This window comes from Coturnix japonica, chromosome 6 (assembly GCF_001577835.2).
Source record: "Coturnix japonica isolate 7356 chromosome 6, Coturnix japonica 2.1, whole genome shotgun sequence".
NCBI lineage: Eukaryota > Metazoa > Chordata > Aves > Galliformes > Phasianidae > Coturnix > Coturnix japonica.
The window spans coordinates 5687178-5705230 of record NC_029521.1 but is presented as its reverse complement, the minus strand read 5'-3'; the positions used below and the strand labels follow the sequence as shown (position 1 = coordinate 5705230).

General features: G+C 47.6%; 1 protein-coding gene and 1 long non-coding RNA gene across 5 annotated transcripts in view; both read left to right on the top strand.

Moving 5' to 3' along the window:
• Positions 1 to 683: 683 nt before the first annotated feature.
• Positions 684 to 13300, top strand: LOC107315655. Of its 4 annotated transcripts, XR_001556002.2 has the most exons (8): positions 684 to 758; positions 1136 to 1225; positions 5394 to 5504; positions 6481 to 6662; positions 6765 to 6906; positions 8062 to 8102; positions 8215 to 8366; positions 11091 to 13300. It is a non-coding gene; the product is annotated as an uncharacterized LOC107315655 (long non-coding RNA). The 4 variants fall into 4 exon arrangements; XR_004307809.1 differs by lacking the exon at positions 11091 to 13300 and having other exon boundaries at positions 8215 to 10545; XR_001556001.2 differs by lacking the exons at positions 5394 to 5504; positions 11091 to 13300 and having other exon boundaries at positions 8215 to 10545.
• A 318-nt stretch (positions 13301 to 13618) lies between these two features.
• The window catches only part of PRKG1 (protein kinase cGMP-dependent 1), a 316142-nt gene continuing 311707 nt past the window's right edge, over positions 13619 to 18053 (top strand). Inside the window, exon 1 of the mRNA XM_015866196.2 lies at positions 13619 to 14138. Coding sequence (XP_015721682.1) covers positions 13873 to 14138 — 266 coding nt within the window. The 5' untranslated portion in view covers positions 13619 to 13872. The remainder of the gene's footprint in view (positions 14139 to 18053) is intronic.

Sequence of the window (18053 nt, the reverse complement as noted above, 5' to 3'; positions counted from 1 at the left end):
TAGTGAGTGTAATCATAATGCAGAAGCAGAGACCGATATGTGACTGCAGGTTAATATATGCTATTGAACCAATGAAACAGACTCGTTCCTAATTTGCCTGCTCAATATCAGTTTCCAAAATCCAAGTCAAAAAGTAATTGCAAAAAAGAGTGATTTCCAATACAGGAACTGGTGGTGAAACTGATTAGGAAGATGTTTTCATCTCTTCATTTTTAGAAGCACACTTTCCTTCTGTACCTACTGGCATGTATTTCCTCTTAGCAGATAATGCTTCAAAAGAAGTAGAAGTCACTAGACCCAAATTCTCAGCAAGTCAATTGAAAGTTTCTTTCAGCTACCTTTAATTACACTGAAAACTTCCCAGCCTTCTTACTGACTTTTTCCCTTCTCTTCATGTGCTTTGCAGGTAAAATAGAAGAGCTCTGACAATAAAAATGAAGACCTGAGTCAATATTTCCCTGTCACAAGGGAGTAGGTACATATCTCACCCTTATGTTCATTCCAAAGCACATGGGAACTGCTAGGTCATGGCCTGAACCAGTGATTGAGCACCTGGTGAAGGGGTGTGGCCAGCCCTGGGAGCACAGGTGGAAGCAATTCACCTGTGTGATCAGAAAGGGTGGACCCAGAGCTCCCCCAACCTCATTTAAAGGCTGGCAGTGGTGAGCTCTTTTCTTAGAGATATTCTTTGGAGTGCTTAGCAAGCTCTGATTCTTGGAAGGGAGATAAGTGATTCCTTCTTTAAATTAAAAAAGAAGGTAAGAATTGTGACCTTTTCTGTTTTAAAGCAGCTATATCTGCTGTTGCCTTTCTCTATCCAAAGTAATATGATGTTTTAATAGCAACAGTTCTACTGGTAACTAAAACATTAGTGAAAAATAACTGGGTTTACTGCACTAATCTTTGACAGAAAATAATCTGGTGTTAGGTCTTGTTTAAATATTTCATGTGTCATAACTCATAAGGTTCTCTGTTTACATTTCAGTCTATTAAATACATAGTCATGAAGCAATTAATCAGACTCTAAGGCCAGATGCAGCTATTTTGCAGCACTTTTTGTAGCTTATTTGTGCCCTGTCACCACCACGGTGTCCTGCTTGTTGAAGTGGGAGATCTGAGTCAGTAAATCTTACAGCTGTTTCCTGATCCTCCTGTGAGCCCAAGTGATGGAGCATGTCCCCTCAAGGCACAAAGCAGCAGGAATTAGCCAGGTGCTGATTAGCAGGTAACATTAACATCCATCCTACATCCTACCTAATAAGGGGAACCTGGCAGTGAGTGGGATTTTCCTACATAGTTATGTGCAAGCAGAAACTAGAAGGGGTCACTGACATTGGGTTTATTTCCTGGAGAGAGGAAGTGAATTATGTGTGACTATATGTGAAACAAAGAGAAGGTAGGAAAAGCAGTATTGATCTTGGCATGTATGGACACTGAGAAGAGATAGTGACATAAAATACTTGATGAGGCTAGGGAGAAGAGAGACTAGATGGCACTTAAAATATTTAGATATTAAATGATTATTTTTTTAATAGTAATGTGTTTTAAGCTTGATGACTCACGTTGAAAGGCTGCTGAGGAAAATAAGGTTTTTGAGTAGCATGCTAACAGTTGTAAGCCTGACTTAGCCTGTAAGCAGAGCTTTCTGATCTTCAGCCACTTGGGAGGCAAGAGCAAGTTGTCTGGGAGGCGGCTCTGCTCTTCCCTATGGCTTCTGCTTTTTTCCTCACTTATGCTTTGCTTCAGGGACTATTCTGTAACTTCTGTGCCAAACTGGAGAACGCAGGCATGCAGAATATTTCCAAGCTCACATGAAGAGAGGAGTCGTGTCTCTGTGACTTGTACTTTTCTAATGTTTAATGTTTTGCTTTGTTGTTTTTTTTTTCTTTTTCTTTTTTTGGTTTTTTTTTTCTCTGAAGAGCATTTGTGTGGCATAGAAAATTGTAGCTTGTTTTATGATGGTGTGATGCTGAAGAAAAAGGCATTCTGGTATTGTTCAGGCAACAAGCACAAAGCTTTATGCTGTGGGCACATATCAATTACAAGTGATTCAAGAGTGAATTCATAACTGTAGGACTCTGACATCCTAACTTGAATTTAGTAAGACTTTGGCAGTTCACAGAGGAATAAAGGATAGAAATCACCCTGGTCAAAGCACTGTGGTGTGGTGGGTAAACGAAGCAGTCAGACAGTATTTATTCCTGACAACATGAGCCAGGTGGAGTGAATGTGGCCCAGCTATTTCCCTGCAGCAGGAGGAAAGAGATTTGTTACCCAGGGGGTTGGTTTTCATACTGGGTTTTCTTGCTCCTGGAGATGCAGAGTGACATGGGATTTGCCCATTGGCTCTGAAACATCATCTGAGCCTAGGCAGTGGAATTATACTGTATCGTGAGTTGGATAAGAGTCATTAAGGATCATAGAGTCCAATGGCTGGCACCACACAGACCACACAAAAATCAGACCATACGTCTGACAGTGTTGTCCAGATGCTTCTTGAACTCCAGCAAGCTTGGGGGCACTGCCCACTGCTCTGGAGAGTCTGTTCAGTGCCTGATCTCTCTCTGGTAAATAGCTTTCTCCTAATATATAGCCTGACCTTCCCCCAATGTAGCTCCATGCTATTCCTTCAGGTTCCATTGCTGTCACCAATGAAAGATCAGTGCTGCTCCCCCTCCTGAGGAAGCTGAAGGTCTCAGGTTGGAAGCAGATAGTTTGTTTCTTCTCTGGGAGGATTCAAAGAGCAGCTCAGATCCAAACCATGAGGCCTGGACCTTCCACCTGGTCTAAATGTGACCTCACAGGGCTGGGGCTGCAGCAGGCTGGTGGCTCAGGTGGGTGGCTGGGCTGCTCTTCTGTGACGGGCCAAGTCTGAACAGAGCAGGGCTGTGTGGCAAGGTGGTCTATTTATTTTTGGATATGTGACTGCTAGCCACTAGCAGAGTAAATATTTAATAGAAAAGAATGGAAAAAATAGGTTAATCCAAGTAGTTTAGGCAGGACTGTGTCACTAGAACATAGGGGTGAGGATTATTTTTTCCTTTGAAGCGTATTTTATTTTTTTATTTAAATGAATTGGAGCCCTTGTTAGCTTTTGGGGTGTCACAGTTTGCTTTGCTGTTTAAAAAGAGCTCCACCAGCTGATGGGTTGCCAGCACCCTCCCCAGAGCTCGCCTGCCTGATGATGTATGGGAAATGTCTTCATTTTGAAGTGGTGTTTTTAAACAAACTTCTTTCACCTACAGCCAAGTTTAAGCCTTCAAATGTTTTCTTGCCCAGAGAAACGGTGTTGCTTTTAAATAAATAAAAACAACACTTCTCTGGAATCTATTCTGATGACTTCTTCTGAGTTGTGGCCACTGAAGCTATCTGGGGCTTAGGTAATCTGGGAATGTGAAACATCACTTTACTGGTAAGAGCTGCTTTGGGCAGGTGGAACAAAGCTATCATAGAATGGCTTAGGTTGGAAGGAACCTTAGAGATTATTTAATTCCAAACCCCTTGCCATCGGTGGGGTGGCCAGCCACTATATGAGGCTGCCTAGGGCCTCATCCATCCTGGCTCTGAATGCCTCCAGAGATGGGGTATCACAGCTCTCTGGCTAAGATGTCCCAGTGCCTGACCATACTGTCAGTAAAACAGTTCTTCCTAACATCTAACCTAAATCTCCCCTCCTTCAGTTTAAAGCTGTTTCCCCTTGTTCTGGCACTACCAGACCATGTAATAAGTAGATTCTGCCTCCTGCTTCTAAGCTCCCTTCAGGTACTGGAAGGTTACAATGGAAGGTTACTCTCCCTTTCCATTTATCAGAAGGGAGTACACTCTCCTTTGCCAGACCTTCCTGCCTAATGTAGCTAAAGAATCCCTTCTTGTTTTCCACATCCATCACAGAGTTAAATTCTATCTACACCTTGGCTTTCCTGATTCCATCCCTGCACATGGGGATTTTAAAGCTGTGGGAATTTAAGTATTTTGGGTAGGTTTTTTTAATGGAGATCTCATGGTGGTGAATATAGTAAGGTCTAGTAGGTGAATCCATAGCTCAAAATCTTGGCCTATCCCTAGCAGAAAGTGCCTTTTAAACTCTACTGTAGTTCCTAGAACACCTTGGGCAGCTCCAGGATGATTTTCCACTGGAGCTGTCACCACAGAGACATTCCTCCTGTGTAGTTGAAGGAGTACAGAGATGCTCAACAGCAAGCTGCAGTTGCTGTGAATCACGGAAGTTGAATACCTGCTACTCTTTGGCCTTCATTTACCTTCTGATTTCTGTTGTCAAAATACCCTTTCTGGCAAAGCTAGCCAGTAATATTGATGTCATGTGATGCTTTTTTTGGTCCCTTTTGAAAGCAGCTGAACTTGTAAAAAAAAACTTTTCACATCTGGAGACTACTGAAGTCTTTCCACTGCTCAGTAACAAATGAGAGTTTTGTGATAACACATAGTCCTGGGTATTGCTTAGAAATGGCATGTTCCAGATATTTTAATTACTAATTTCTGTGTCTGGGGATAAAAATATTTGGATTCCGTGCAGCCAAGCAAGGCGTGTAAATTCAGAATCATAAACAAATATTCTCCCTGGGACCATAAACTTTTGGCAGTTTACAAAGAAAAAGATTTAAATGGGGATTCATTCAGCTGCTCTATGGAGCGACTGAGATATCTTGGATGTCACAGGGGTGCAGATTTAGCCATGCTCCAACCCCAGCAATAAACTATTATTGTTACTACTTGTTTGGTACAGCCCCCTGCTAAGCAAGGAGTAAGGCAAAGTTCTCCATGCGTGCTGAAACCCTGAAAGTGGACTACATAATTATAATTTTAATTTTGGGATAGCAGTGGCAACAGACTTTGGTTGGATTGGTGGGCAAAGATTAGATGGGGAAGCTGGGCCAGTGGTGGGGATGAGCAGGATGGGGCAGCACCAGCTTTCCCCCTCCCTTCAAGCAGGGTGGGCCTCTCATTGGAGGACAACATGGTTTTAGAGTTGTAAAGTGATAGCTTTCAAAGTGATTTCCAGAGATCTGTTGCTCAAAGTAAACTCAAAGTTTATTACCATTTGTATGTTCTCTATGAGCCATTTTTGTGATAAGATGACATGTAAGTCAAAACCACGGCTTTGTAGTTTGGTTTCTTTTCTAATGTTGCCAGAGATTTTCTGCTGCCACAGCACTGTATCTTGAACAGAGGTGCCACGTCTCTTGGGGAGGGTGATGGTGATGGTTGGAACTTGTGTCACCTGTAGGACTGCTCAAGGAGCTCTGAACAGCTTGTGGGTGGAAATAGAAAATGTATGTGGTGATGCCTTGCTCATCAGCAACTATGGTTTTATGATCAGAAAATATCAGCAGTAATTGACTTCTAGTTGTACTGATGAATGTTAATTCATCTAGGTGTCCGTATTGTAAGAGCTATTTCACAGAAGAAACCTCATGGAACTAAAGAAAAATGGTGAATGGGGACAAAAAAAAGGATTTCTTTCTTGAAGAAGAGAGATGCACAAGGTCTTCAACTCCCCAAAATACGCCAATACACAGGGAGTAAATAAATGCCCTGTCCCTGATAGATTCCTCGGTTGTCCAGTAACCACTGTCTCTTTGCTGTAGCTTAGGCACTTAATTTCTCCTGCACAGATAATGAAGTGTTCATTTGGATTGCTGAAATCAGTTGTGGAGTCTCAGTCACTGCTATATGCCTTGGAACCATCCTGACATCCAACAAGAAAGACTAAGGATAAATGGCTCCTAGTTTCCATCAGTGATTGGGACTATGGGGCCCCTCTAAGGAGGAGGAGGTCCTGGACCACCCCCGTGAATGTGTGGGTTATCACCAGGCCTTTCACAAGTAGATGAAGCATGAACATTTTGTGAAGTTCCAAGTGGAATAATTGCATTTAAAGAGCAACTGCAGCCAACTCTAATGACTTTGTCCCAAAATGTGTTAGGATTTGCTGCACTCTGGGTGACGTGTGTAGGCTTTTATAAGGTGTTAGTGCAGAGCCAAGGCAGCCAGCAGCATGCTTGCCTCTCTTCTGTTTTACTCATCATGAAAAGAATTCAATGCGGTTCCACTCACAGAGCTGTGCTCTGGCGGCTGTAGCTTGAGGACAGAGCTGGGTGGGAAACTGCTCTTTGGTTCAGCCAGCAAACTAAGAAATATGTACTTTTGGTCAGCTAGAATAATTGTATGTATCTTAGGTGGTTTTTCTTTTAATTTCAATTTTTAAATTCCCCTTGTGGAATGAAGAAACCTGGAATTCCTTTGGGTTGACTCAGCTACTGGGACTATTTCTAGATGAAACGTTGCACTTAGTCAAAACTGTTTGATCATAAATCCTCCCTTTCCCATTCCCTCTCTCCTTTTTGCTTATCACAGCTTGTAGTAGTGATGAAGTCTAACTTTTTAATGCAGTCTTCCTGCACATTGAGCACTAAATCTTATTGTTATTGGAGTGGGGACATAGCATTCACTTGTCACCAGCCAGGTACTCCTAAAGACCTCACTGCCCCATTAATGCAGCGCTACCAGTCCAGAAAGAGCTGTGGGTTGTCCTCTGCTTTGGAAGGATGTGATCAAACCTGAGATGAAGGAAGTTGGAGCTCAAGAGCTGTGGTGTCATTTTAATCCTATCCTCAGCACCAAACTGTGAGTTCTGTCCTCAGGTACGTATGTTTTTTTTAAACAGAGATGTAAGTTGACCTTGGAGTTAAGTTTTTGCCTATTGGGTTTGGTTTATTTTTTAAGCTCACTGCTACCTCTTGCAGGTGAGAGCTGTCACAATGGTGCCTTAAAGGGGTAGATATCTTCTGCTGTGCCCCTCCTAGTGTGCATATGAACCGACCTGGATTTCTGCTGTGCTGGAAACATGTCTGCATTTCCCTATGAAATAACATCTTAGTAGGAGGGGTGAGCCACAATGAATGCTTTTATTAATCCAGTAACTGTAACCAACCTAAAGAGTGGTGATATTGTTTTCATATCACTTGTGTCAACTTCTTAAGATCTTTTCAATGTGAATGAGAGAGCAGCACATACATATATTGGAGTTTGCTTGTACTTCTGTTAGTGTACCAACATCATGACTGTTCAGTGGGGCCCCTGAGCTATGGCTCCTTGCAGGTACTGAAAAACAATCTGATGATCCACTGTGCAGCATGGGGGTTACACCTCTATTTTCCCCTCCCCAGGCTTATTTTCTTGCAAGCGCTTTGAGTTGTGCCAAGCCAGCCTGCCTTGCACAGGGGATGTGCTTCCCTTTGGGTCTGGCTCTCTGTTCCTCTCACTCCACAACTCTTTTCCCTTTTTATTACCTTTTCTGGAATCAACAAGTAATACTATTCCAGAAATAGCACTGTTTTTCATACGTAAGCAGGCTCATTCAATTCAAGTCAGATGGAAGTTTTAATGCTGTTGACTATGGAGAGGATATATAAAACAGAGCAGGGAAAATAAATGTGTTTATCTTGAAACTGCAGAAGGTCCCCAGGGTTTCTAAAAGTGGCCCTGAAGGAATGTCCCAAATCACAAAATGGGAAAAATATCCAAGATATTCAATAACTTCACCTACTGTGTGTCAGCACTGAAACTGTGTTTTGGTGTCAGCCCTCAATGAACCATTGGGCTATACTGCATTTACCCCTAGGCTTCCGACTTACCATGATACAGACAGATTTCAAACCCCAGAAGAGTCGCTATGTTGGTTATGGAAACAGGAAATACACATAGCAAAGCACTGCAAGATGTGAGGATGACAACGGGCTGTGCTAAAGCTACTGTTCATTTTCTATTGGAATGATCCAATTTTAGCTGCCTATGAATTTATAGAACTTAGACCGAATGTTTTCCCCTTAGCCCTGTGCTGAGTGATGTTTCTGAAGGGTTTTATCTTGGAAGGGGAAGAAAAAAGCTAAAGAGCAGCAATCCTGCCTGCCATCAGCTGTGCAGTACCTCTGTGCTGCAGAATGGCTCAACCACCATCATCCCAGCATTCTGTGACTTGACCAATTTCCTGTTGCCTGATACCATCAGCAATTCTCATGCCTTTTTGCTTTCTGCCTTTAGCTGGAGCTGCTAACCCAAGAAGCTGAACCCAAATGTCACATGTGAGTCTTCTATATAGAAAAGTCTATATATTCTGCTCAGAGTAGAAAAAATGAGTAGCTTTCTATGGAGATGATATTTAACAGTGGTTATTTCTCTTGATATTTATTCCAGGGCAGCCACCTGGAAGAAGAATGGGACCTTGCTGTTCAGACATGGGATGCTTGCAAGTGCATTCCTTTCAAATAAGAAGTTATGATGAAGAGTTTAGAGCTGTTGGTTGGATGCAGTCAGGTGGGGCGTAAATCACACAGCACAAATCAGCTGTAAGTACAAAACTCTGCAGAGATCGTGGTTTGTTTCTGGATATGCAGCACTGCTGAGACTTTGTTGGCACTAAATCATGTTAAAATGTGAGTGCAGAGGGGCTGGCAAGACTGATGGCATTAAGTGCGTGACCAAGCTGCGTGAACCCAAGATTGTATTTAATGGGCTCTGATCTTGCTGGAGAGTGGGATGGAGAGAATTCATCGCCCTGGGTTCTACCACCTTAGTTTTCTTCCTAATATTTGCAGAAACAGGTTCTTGATCTGGATGGTAAATGGTGACTTCAAATAGTAAACTTCTGATGTCCTTTTCCTTTGAAAAACAGCACTAACTGTTCTCTGATGAACAAGGCTGTCCGTGGGAGTGAAGTGTGCTTACCTAGCTGTTCTAGGGCTCTGACGTGGGAAACTGGTGATGCGTTAAGTGCTCAAATGCAGAACAAACCCACCAGAGGAAAAATATTAATTTATATTAAGCACATCTGGTGCATGGTTTTGTTGGTCTTGTTCAATGCGCTGAGCTGGTCTGTACTGCAAATGCTCCCATAGCTAAAGGTGCCTCTTGCTGCATTTCTGTTTTCAGCTTTAACAGAAAGCATAAGAAAAAAAAGAAGTCATGAATATAGCTTTGGGCTTGACATGAAAACCAGACAATGCTGGCAGATCATGTCAACGATGTACTCAGGCTATATGCAAGATTCAGTGTGCTAAGTACTCACAGGCTGAAGCTGATATTGACGGCTCTGTTGGGAAGTTGCGTTGCTGTTAAAAATATTGCAGAAATCCGGATTAAGAATAGGAAGCTACAGGGTGTTCTGTGTAGGTTTTGCTGAGAGTAAATAAACTGTGATGGATGCTACAGGGCAGCAGCCAGCCTCATCGTGTCAGATATTCTTGGTGCAGTGGTTGAAATTCATATTGTGTTTTAGGAAAGGCGTAGTTTGAGCGCCAAGAAATATAGGAATAATAATAACCAGCAATGGAGTTAATGACAGCACTGCCCCACAGTTGGGCTGCAAATGGCCTCATTGATGAAGGACCCTTCAGACCTGAATTTAAAGTGACATTTTTGACGTCTTGAGTGATTTCCTTGCTGTTTGTGCTGGAGTTGTCATCTCTGGTGTTACGCTCAAAGGCAGCGGATTAGCAGAACTCAGAAAGGCAAAGATGGATTACTCCTGAAAGCAGATTCCCCCAGACAGCCCCAGCCATAATGCAGCCAGCTTTTGGAGCCAACCGGATATAAACTTGGAGTGGTGCTCAGAAGAGCAGCCCTTTGCCTGGTGTCATTTTCCCAAGATAACCATCAGTTGTCGGGCTAAGCGCACTGCTTTTATTTTGGCACTTGAGAATGACAGCAAGTAGCAGAAAGCCTTTTTGATTTGTCACAGATGAGATGCTGAGCATTTTACAGAGACATGTTGATCTCCAAATAGACCTTGAGTGGCTTAATATATTTGTAAAGGCTGCCGGCAGCTGTGTGGTGTGTCTGGAAGTGCCTCAGGCCCCGGACTGCGGGGCTGTGAGGTGGGGGCCTACAGCCACTTCCCTGAAAAGATCCTAAAGCCTTCAGTCTGTCCTGTCTTGTTTGATGGGTGAACTTTTGTCACCGATGAGACCACAGAATCATGGAATGACAGGCCGTGGAAGGGACCTTAGTGCCCATCCAGTCTCAACCCCTGCTGTGGGCTGGTTGCCCCCCACTATGTCTTGAGTGTCACTATGCAACGAGAGGACAAGGATCCACAATTATATTTTAAGCAGAAATCATGAGTCTTCTGTCTGTAGCCGCTTATCTTATTAAGAAACTATGTAGCAGGTTCATAGTAGCTCATGTTAGATCAGGGAATCCCTCTCCTATAACACTCTCCGAGAAGCAAAGAGCCTCTATGATAAAGCAGGATGGAAAATGGCTCAGAGCTCATCTGGAACCCCCCTGGTTAACTCATGAAGGACACCGTGAGTTCTCAGCACAGTGAAGCATTACAAGAAGTTGGAATCAGGTCACTCGTGTCATTTCCCGTCACCAACCTTGGAGCAGCTGCTTTATCAAGAGCTTAATTCTTCTTAATGCGATGCTTTCTTTCTGAAGAATGAGCCATCAGGATGTTACAGCCTGGCATCTGTAGCTGTTAGTCTGGAATATTTCCCTGTGTCAGACCCCATTTCACAGTACTAATGCCAGTAGTAATAACAATAATAACTCCTTATTTCTCATGCTGGGGAGATGTATCTACTCTGTATGGCAGCTTGCTTCACGGAGGATCATTTGCTTCTCTTTCAAAAAACAAATAATACTTAAAGGTAATGGCAAAGACTTTCCTACCATGAGAAGTCTTGTGGCAGAAAAATGTGTATACTTGGGTTTGAAGTCCTGCAGTCCTTCTCTTTAACAGAGTAACTCCCTGCACATGCTCTGCCTTCCAAGGAACCAGGGGTATTTCTGACTTATCTGCTAGCAGCCAAGGTGAGGGCCATGAACAGCCCGGTCTGGTGGGGGCAAGCAGCCTACAGCAGAGGTTAGATCTGGGTGGCTTTAAGGTTCCTTCCATCCCAAGCCATTCTATGCTTCCTTGCAAGGTGAAGGGATTTTTGTTATCAATCCAATCATTGTTTTCAATTTTTTAATGCATTTTAAAATGTACATTTATAGACTCTTTGTTCATATAATTCAGAAAACTCTGTGCCTTTTGTGATTCATTCATTTTTCTTCCCAATCCAAAGTTTTTCAGACACTTGTGTGCAGCACAGGAGCAACGGTACAGCCTAATGAGCCACAGCTGCAGGGAGGGAACCCTTTCTAGGGCAGCACAGGACAACCCGCAGGAATGCAGGTATACGTGCTCAGAGTGTCTAAATATAAATGATGGATTTCTGCAAAACAAAACTATGAGCAGATTAAACGTTATAGCCCAAATCCTGCATTTTGATGACCTGGGTGGCTTCCTCTGGCTTTGGGAGCAGCAGTGTTGCTGGAAGCATGATGGCTTGACTTTAACAGAAGAAACATCCATGCAGCCCTATGGAAATGCCCAGGCAGCATCAGCTGGGGCAGCATGCAGCAGAGCTTTTCATTGTGGAGATAGTTTTGTTGTTTTCTATACATAATTTTCCTTTTTGTGTATGTGAAATGCAATCACTGCTGTCCCCATACAGCTTTGTATGACCTCCAGCCTTGCTGCAGGGCTCAGGCAGTGGCTGGGCCGTGGAGCCAGCAGAGGCTGCAGGGTGAGGATAAAAGCCATTGATCTCATGAATCCAGGCTGCAGCTCAGTGTCCTGTCAGAGCTCACTGAGGGCTGCTGGCACAGCCATGGTGGGGAAATTACAGCTGCGGGCTGAGTAATGTCTGTGATCTGCTTGTGTCAAGGGGCCTGGTGTGACAAATGAAGGAGCTGATCCTTCCTGTTCAATGGCTGGTGTGCTCACATTGCTGTGTGCTGACAGCAGCTGCCAGGGGGCTGTGCTGCTGCCTGCAGCAAGGAACAGGGGACACGGGGTAGCATGAACCCAAGCTCTTCCATGGGATCAGGCTCCAGCACTGCGGGCATCCCTGGCTCCCACCTGGGCTCTGCCGGGAATGTTGGAGGGCTGAAGCCAAGCAGGAGGCCTGGCCTTTGGCTCATGCTGTGAGCTATCTCAGTGCTTTTTGGAAGCTGTCTGTCTATGGGTAGCTCAGGAGTGGCTGGGTGCCAGGCTGCTTCCAGGCAGGGGCTGGGATGGGGCAGCGTTGGGTGGTGGGGAGGGATGGAGTGTTACAAAGGCTCATGGTGAAAGAGCTGATGGATTCAGTTCAATCTCTGCTCTTGGTACCATCTGCAAATACCTAAATCTGTATCTACATTGTATGTATAGTCCTTATAGTCCAAAGTAGATCACTATATGTGCTTCCTCTTCTGCAGCTCCTAAGCAGTCAGAGCTGGCTGGGTTAGTAGTACTGACCATGTGCTACTCTTGAAACTGAGAACACAAGACCTGCTTTGCTGCCCTGTCCTTCTTTAACTGAAGCAATGTTGATTTGGGATCAGCAATGCAGAAGTGAGCCTGTCAGTGTGTGGTGGCAATGGCAAGGCCTTAGCCATTGCCATCATTGCCAGTAAATACATACTGACACTTAATTCATAGCATGCTTGGCACAGCTGTGCGTCTTCTGCATCCACGTGTAAAGGTAAATGGGACCTTTCCTACAACATCCACCTCCATTTCTGATTAAAACTGCCTTGTGGTCTCTCTTTCCACCATGGTTATTCCAGCATTCATCAAGTTTCTGCTTGAGGCCGAGGTGTGTAGACAGCACTGGAAAGTCGTACCAAGCCGTGCTTACAGCACAGCCCTGACAAGCATTGGCTGATAGCGGCGCGATGTAACTTTGGTGTCTGCCGAGGACAGTGCGCACATTCGGGCCCTTCTCTTCCCTGTTCCTCGGCAGCAGTTACTTTTGCAAGTCCTTGAGGTGTTCCTGCACTCCTAAACACCCTCCCCCTGCAGCAGAAGGAAGGCTCGCTCTGTCTGTCGGTCCGCCTGCCCCGCGCATCACGGCGCTTCCCGGCACCAGGTGGCGCTGGCTGCCTTCCGATGAGCCAAAAGCGCTCAACTTTTCTCGTTCCTTTTCTATACTGCCCCCCGACTCAAAACCCCGGCCCGGCCCGACCCAGGGATGCTCCGGGCTGTGGATGGGACCCAGGAGCCACTGCAGCCCCGGGATGGGCATATACCGCGCGTGAAGGCTGAGGGAACAAACCCTAATGTAGGAAAACAGCCCCCGGCCCCAGCTCATTAACAGGGAGGCCGCTAATTGCCTTCTCCGCTGACCTCGGGCTCGTCGGGCGCAGCCGTTCCCCTCCATGCTCCTGAGCTGCCCGCAGCCGTGGCCCCTCTCTCTGCGATGGGCTCCGCGCCTTGAGGCGTGGGGTGGGACATGGGGAGCCCCGATGGGACCCCCGTCCGTCGGTGAGGGACGTGGGTGCCCACAAAGGGTGGAATGGGGGGTACCAGGAGGGAAGGGGGGGCCGAGGGAAAGGATGTAAGTACCTCGTGGTGATAGGGGGACACTTGTGGGGTCGGGGGTGGGATGGGGGTGGCTGGGGTGGAGAGGGGGCACCGGGGCTCCGAGGGGAAGGGCAGCGGGCGCGGTGCTGAGTACCCAGGAGGAGACGAGGGGGTGCCGGGAGGGCGGTGCCGGGGCTCCACGTGGCTCATTAGCGGGCGGCGATTTAATATTTATGAAGTGTTCTTGTTTGAATCCCAAGTCTTCGGCTCCAGTTACAAGGAGCTGCGTCACCCCGCGATCACATGGTAATTGTTGCTATTTCCAGGATCCCAGCCTCGCGGAGTGGCACAAAAGCTTTTTCCCCTTTTCTCCGCTTTTTTTTCGGGTCCCCCTTCTTCTCCCTCCGCTTCTCCCTGCCGCTCCCCGCCCGGTGCCGGGCGATGCGGGGCCGGCGGCCGTGAGCGGGGCGGGCAGAGCCGCCCCCGTGCCCCCTCCATGCGAGCGGCGCAGCCCCACCATGAGCGAGCTGGAAGGGGACTTCACCAAGCTGCTGCTGCTCAAGGAAGAGCGCATCAGGGAGCTGGAGCGGCGCCTGGGCGAGAAGGACGAAGAGATTCAGGAGCTCCGCCGCCGCCTGCACAAATGCCACTCGGTGCTGCCGGCCCCCAGCCCGCACATCGGGCCCCGCACCACGCGGGCTCAGGGCATCTCGGCCGAGCCGCAGACCTACCGCTCCTTCCACGACCTCCGCCAGGCCTTCCGCAAGTTCACCAAGGCCGAGAGGTAGGGCGGGGTTGCGGGACCCCTCGGGGCTGGGGGAGAACTTTGGCTACCGCCCCGATCCCATTCCTCGCGCCCGTCCGCTCCCAAACGCGCCCCGCGCCCCTAAGGAAGCTTTTTTGGAGGGGGGCTGGGAAGGGTCGGGTTGAGCGTCGCGGTGCTGTGGGAAAAAGGGGAAGCGGCGCCCGACAGCATCCCCGGGGACGTGCGGGAAAGTTGCGGGCGGAACGCGGCCCTTCCTGCGGCGCCCCGAGCATCCCCGGCCGCGTCCCCGCTCCGCCAAAGCCCGTTCCTCCAAACCCTCTCCGCCGCGCTGCCTGTGCCCCCGCTACAAGTGGGGCAGAGAGCTGTGCCCCGGCTCAACGCGCTTCTTTAACTACGCATCAGGAGCGGTTGGTTTGGGGCTGGACTTTTTTTCCCCTTCTTCTTTTATTTTTTTCCCTAACTGTGTGACTGTGTAACTGAGTAAAACCCAGCAAAGCACTCTGCTCACCTCTACCCCAGCTAAGCGCATCCCTTCTCATCCTCTGCCCGAGGCACAGATCCTGTCCCGCAGCAGATAGAGATTCCCTTTCCCCCTTCCCTTCACTCTCCCCAGATCCAACCCCTGCATCTGGCCATGCAGCACCCACAGTCCCTGCCCCATTCTCTCCCTGCAGTATTCCCAGGTTGGCACCCCCAGCACCACACAGGGCACCCATGCCCACAGAACCAACCCCACCTCCTTGGGATGGCACTTGGGTTAAAAGTTTAAAGTGGAATTAGTGACAGGGAAGGTCTGCTTCATTCCTTTCCCATCGCATTGCTACAGTGTGATGTTACATGGGGCAGACTGAAGCACAACCTGCCCTCATCTCCCGTGCCTCCTGCCTGGCTCAGATCTGCAGGAGCTTCGAGAAGCACAGTGTGCTGCTGAAGCCCAGCAGTGCTCTCCTGTCCCCACCCCGACGCGGTGTCTGGAGCCATCTCCTCCTTTCGGGCACTGACTGCAGAGCGGTGCCAGCAGAAACCTTCTCACCCTGGCCTGGCATCGGCCTCCGAGTGCTTTGTAATCTCTGAAGATAAACACACATTGATCCGCAGTGCGATAAATTCTATTTATGGCGAGACGGTCTGCGGCACATACCAGTGCTTCATACTCCCAAGAAGTTGGAACTGGTAAAGGGGACACAGAAACTCCAAAAACGGGGTAAATCCCGGCTGGAGTGGGAAGCTATGCCTGTGTCTATGCAGCTGCAGTAGTGCACCCTGCAGCCTGTCCCCATTATGTGCTACAGACCTGGGCTGAAGGAGGGGCAGCGAGAACAGAAGGTGCTGAAAGAGGGGCTGTCTATTGTCTGGGTGCTCTCATGCTGTTATTCCCCCCAAGCACTAAATTGCCTGAGCTTTAATGGAAGAAAGCAGAGCGTTTCTCTGACCATGAGTACAGCACAATTCTGATAACAATCAGAGTTGTGCCTGTTTTCCAGAATACAGGTCTTTCCTGTTGTTCTCTTGCTGTGTTATCGCTCAGAGAGGTGTGTGCATAGAGAGGAGACCCCTGTGAATGATTCTGTCTGTATGAGTGTGCTGAGTTCTTGCACCACGCCAAGCCAGCTGCTGGCAGGTGCTGGGGGTGAGGAGGGAACCCAGCAGCAATGCTCTGAGCACAAGCAATGGATGCAGCTGCAGGTGTGATAGGAGCAGTGAGGTGCTCCTGGGAGCCCAGGGCTGCTCCTCTGCGTGCTCAGCACCTGGAGATGCTTCGTACTGCATGAAAGAAGGGTGTGACCTCAGAACTGTCCTCTGTGTAAATGCCTCAAAAGGTGTTCTCTAATTTGGAGACGCAATGCTTAATTCCAGTTTACTGCTGCTTGTTGCAGTTGATAAGCCCCATCTGAACTAATGCTGCACTGCTTTGGGAGCCACTACATATTTGTAAGCAGCCAGTAAGCCCCTGTGCATGGGTACATGTGTGCCAGGGCTGTGGCACCATTGTGCATGTCTGTGCTCCACATGCTTAGGTTGAACAGTGCTGTCTGTCTGTCCTTCTGTGTCAGTTCAAGGCATCTCTGAAGGGAGCAGATCCCAACCTGCTCCCAGTGACTCTTCCACTCCCACTTGCTATGCCTGCAAACTTTGCCTTCAACGACTGGACTTTTCCTCCTTTGGTTTTGGGAATTATCTTCCTTTCAGGAAGCATTTGCCACAAGATGGCAGTGGGGACCAAGGTTTTGTGTAAGAAGCCGGGACTTGGTGCGCTCACAGCCCAACAGCCCTCGGTCTGTTCTTGGTGTGATCCTGGTAGGAATCTCTTGCTTCTGCCCCTTTCTCCTTTCCTGCAGGTGTAGGACGGTGTGCTGCTGCCGGAGCACATCTCTCACCATACAGGGAGGTTGAGTGGGTCCCCTTGGCAGCAGCACGCGGTGAGCTGGAGCTTGGTGGTGGCTGTGGCACAATCAGCTCATTTCATGGATGGTAATGGCAGGGAAGAGTGGGACAGCTCAGAACCAGCAGCACGAGGGCTGTCCCACACAGCAGCTGAGGTTGCTCCTGTAACTGGAGTATCCTCCCGTTACTGTGCAGCAGTGGGGGTGAGGAATTGTAGTGTGTGTTTAATCTAAACCACCCAAAAAATGCCTCTTTTTCCCTCATTTATCCATTGCCAATCTGCTTCCATCCGGAGTGCTGTGGCAGCACATTCCTGGGATGTTTCAGCACTGGTTGATTGGCAGAGAAGGAGTTTATTTGATGAATCTGATGAAATTTTATTGGTTTCAATGATATTAGCATATATCCAGTGAGAGCTAATGCTCCTGTTGCTTTTAGCATCCTTAGCTCATTGCTGGCCCAAAGAGAGGAAAATCCAAAGGGGGAAAGTTTGACCAAGCATTGTTTAACCTGCAGACAGCCAGATAGCATTGCGAAGGAGCGGCAGGGGTTGGAGCTGGGCTTTGGGCAGCCTTCCCTTGGTCTGACAGCACACCAGGTGCTGGGGTGGCACATCCATCCAGGGGGGTTTGGTGGCACAAGGCATCAGGTCCCTGGGGATGCCTGGGGTCAAAGAGAGAGAAAGAGGCGGAAGAGTTTGAGAGGGAGTACGAGAAGCAAGTGTTCACAGCTAATCGATAGAAACTATTTCCTGTTGTTTAATATTTAATGGGCTTCGAGCTACTGCTTCCTGTCGGCAAAGGGAGGGGAGGGGTAGCCAGATTGAAAACCATGGAGCCCCATGTTTTAATTGTCTGGGTATTTTTTAATGAAGCCATGCCAATGGGAGACAATCCTACAGCACACCTTACAGCAGGATTTTCCTGCTTTGGTCACAAATCCCCAACATGGGATTGCATGTGAGCTGTGAAACCAGAGCTGTGAAACCAGAGCTGCTCTCTCAGGTGAGATGATTGTTGATGTGAGCTCGTTTTAAAGATACAAAAAGGGCTGTGCTGTTCTTCTTGTGTCTCATGGCTGGAGGTCACTCAGGGTATTGAGGAGAAAAGGATCTGGGTCTCATTTCAGTATTGCAGACTGCTTGGCCACAGCAGTTCTTTGTTTGGCTTTTCTTTGCTCACAGCAATGTCACTTTTTGTCAGAACTCCAGGCCATACTATGGAAAAGGTAATTCTGCAGCAAAAATCTCAAGGGTGACAAAGTGCGTCAATATGAAATGAGAAGAAGGACTAAAATAACCCTACAAGTCCCTCCTTGCAGCTTTCCTAATGAGAAACTTGGGAAAAAGCCTTCCCAGGGTATGTGCTCAGCTGCCTGTGGGGCTGATGGAGGTCCTGGAAAGAAATAGAGCAGGGAGGGCTCGCAGTTGTTCAGTGAGTAATACAACCCTGCAGTCACACAGGAGGCACAATGGAGATGCTGAAAGAGCTGGAGAGAGGGTGGATGTGCTCAGGGTTGAACGTTGTGCAGCAGCTTGGATTCTCCAAA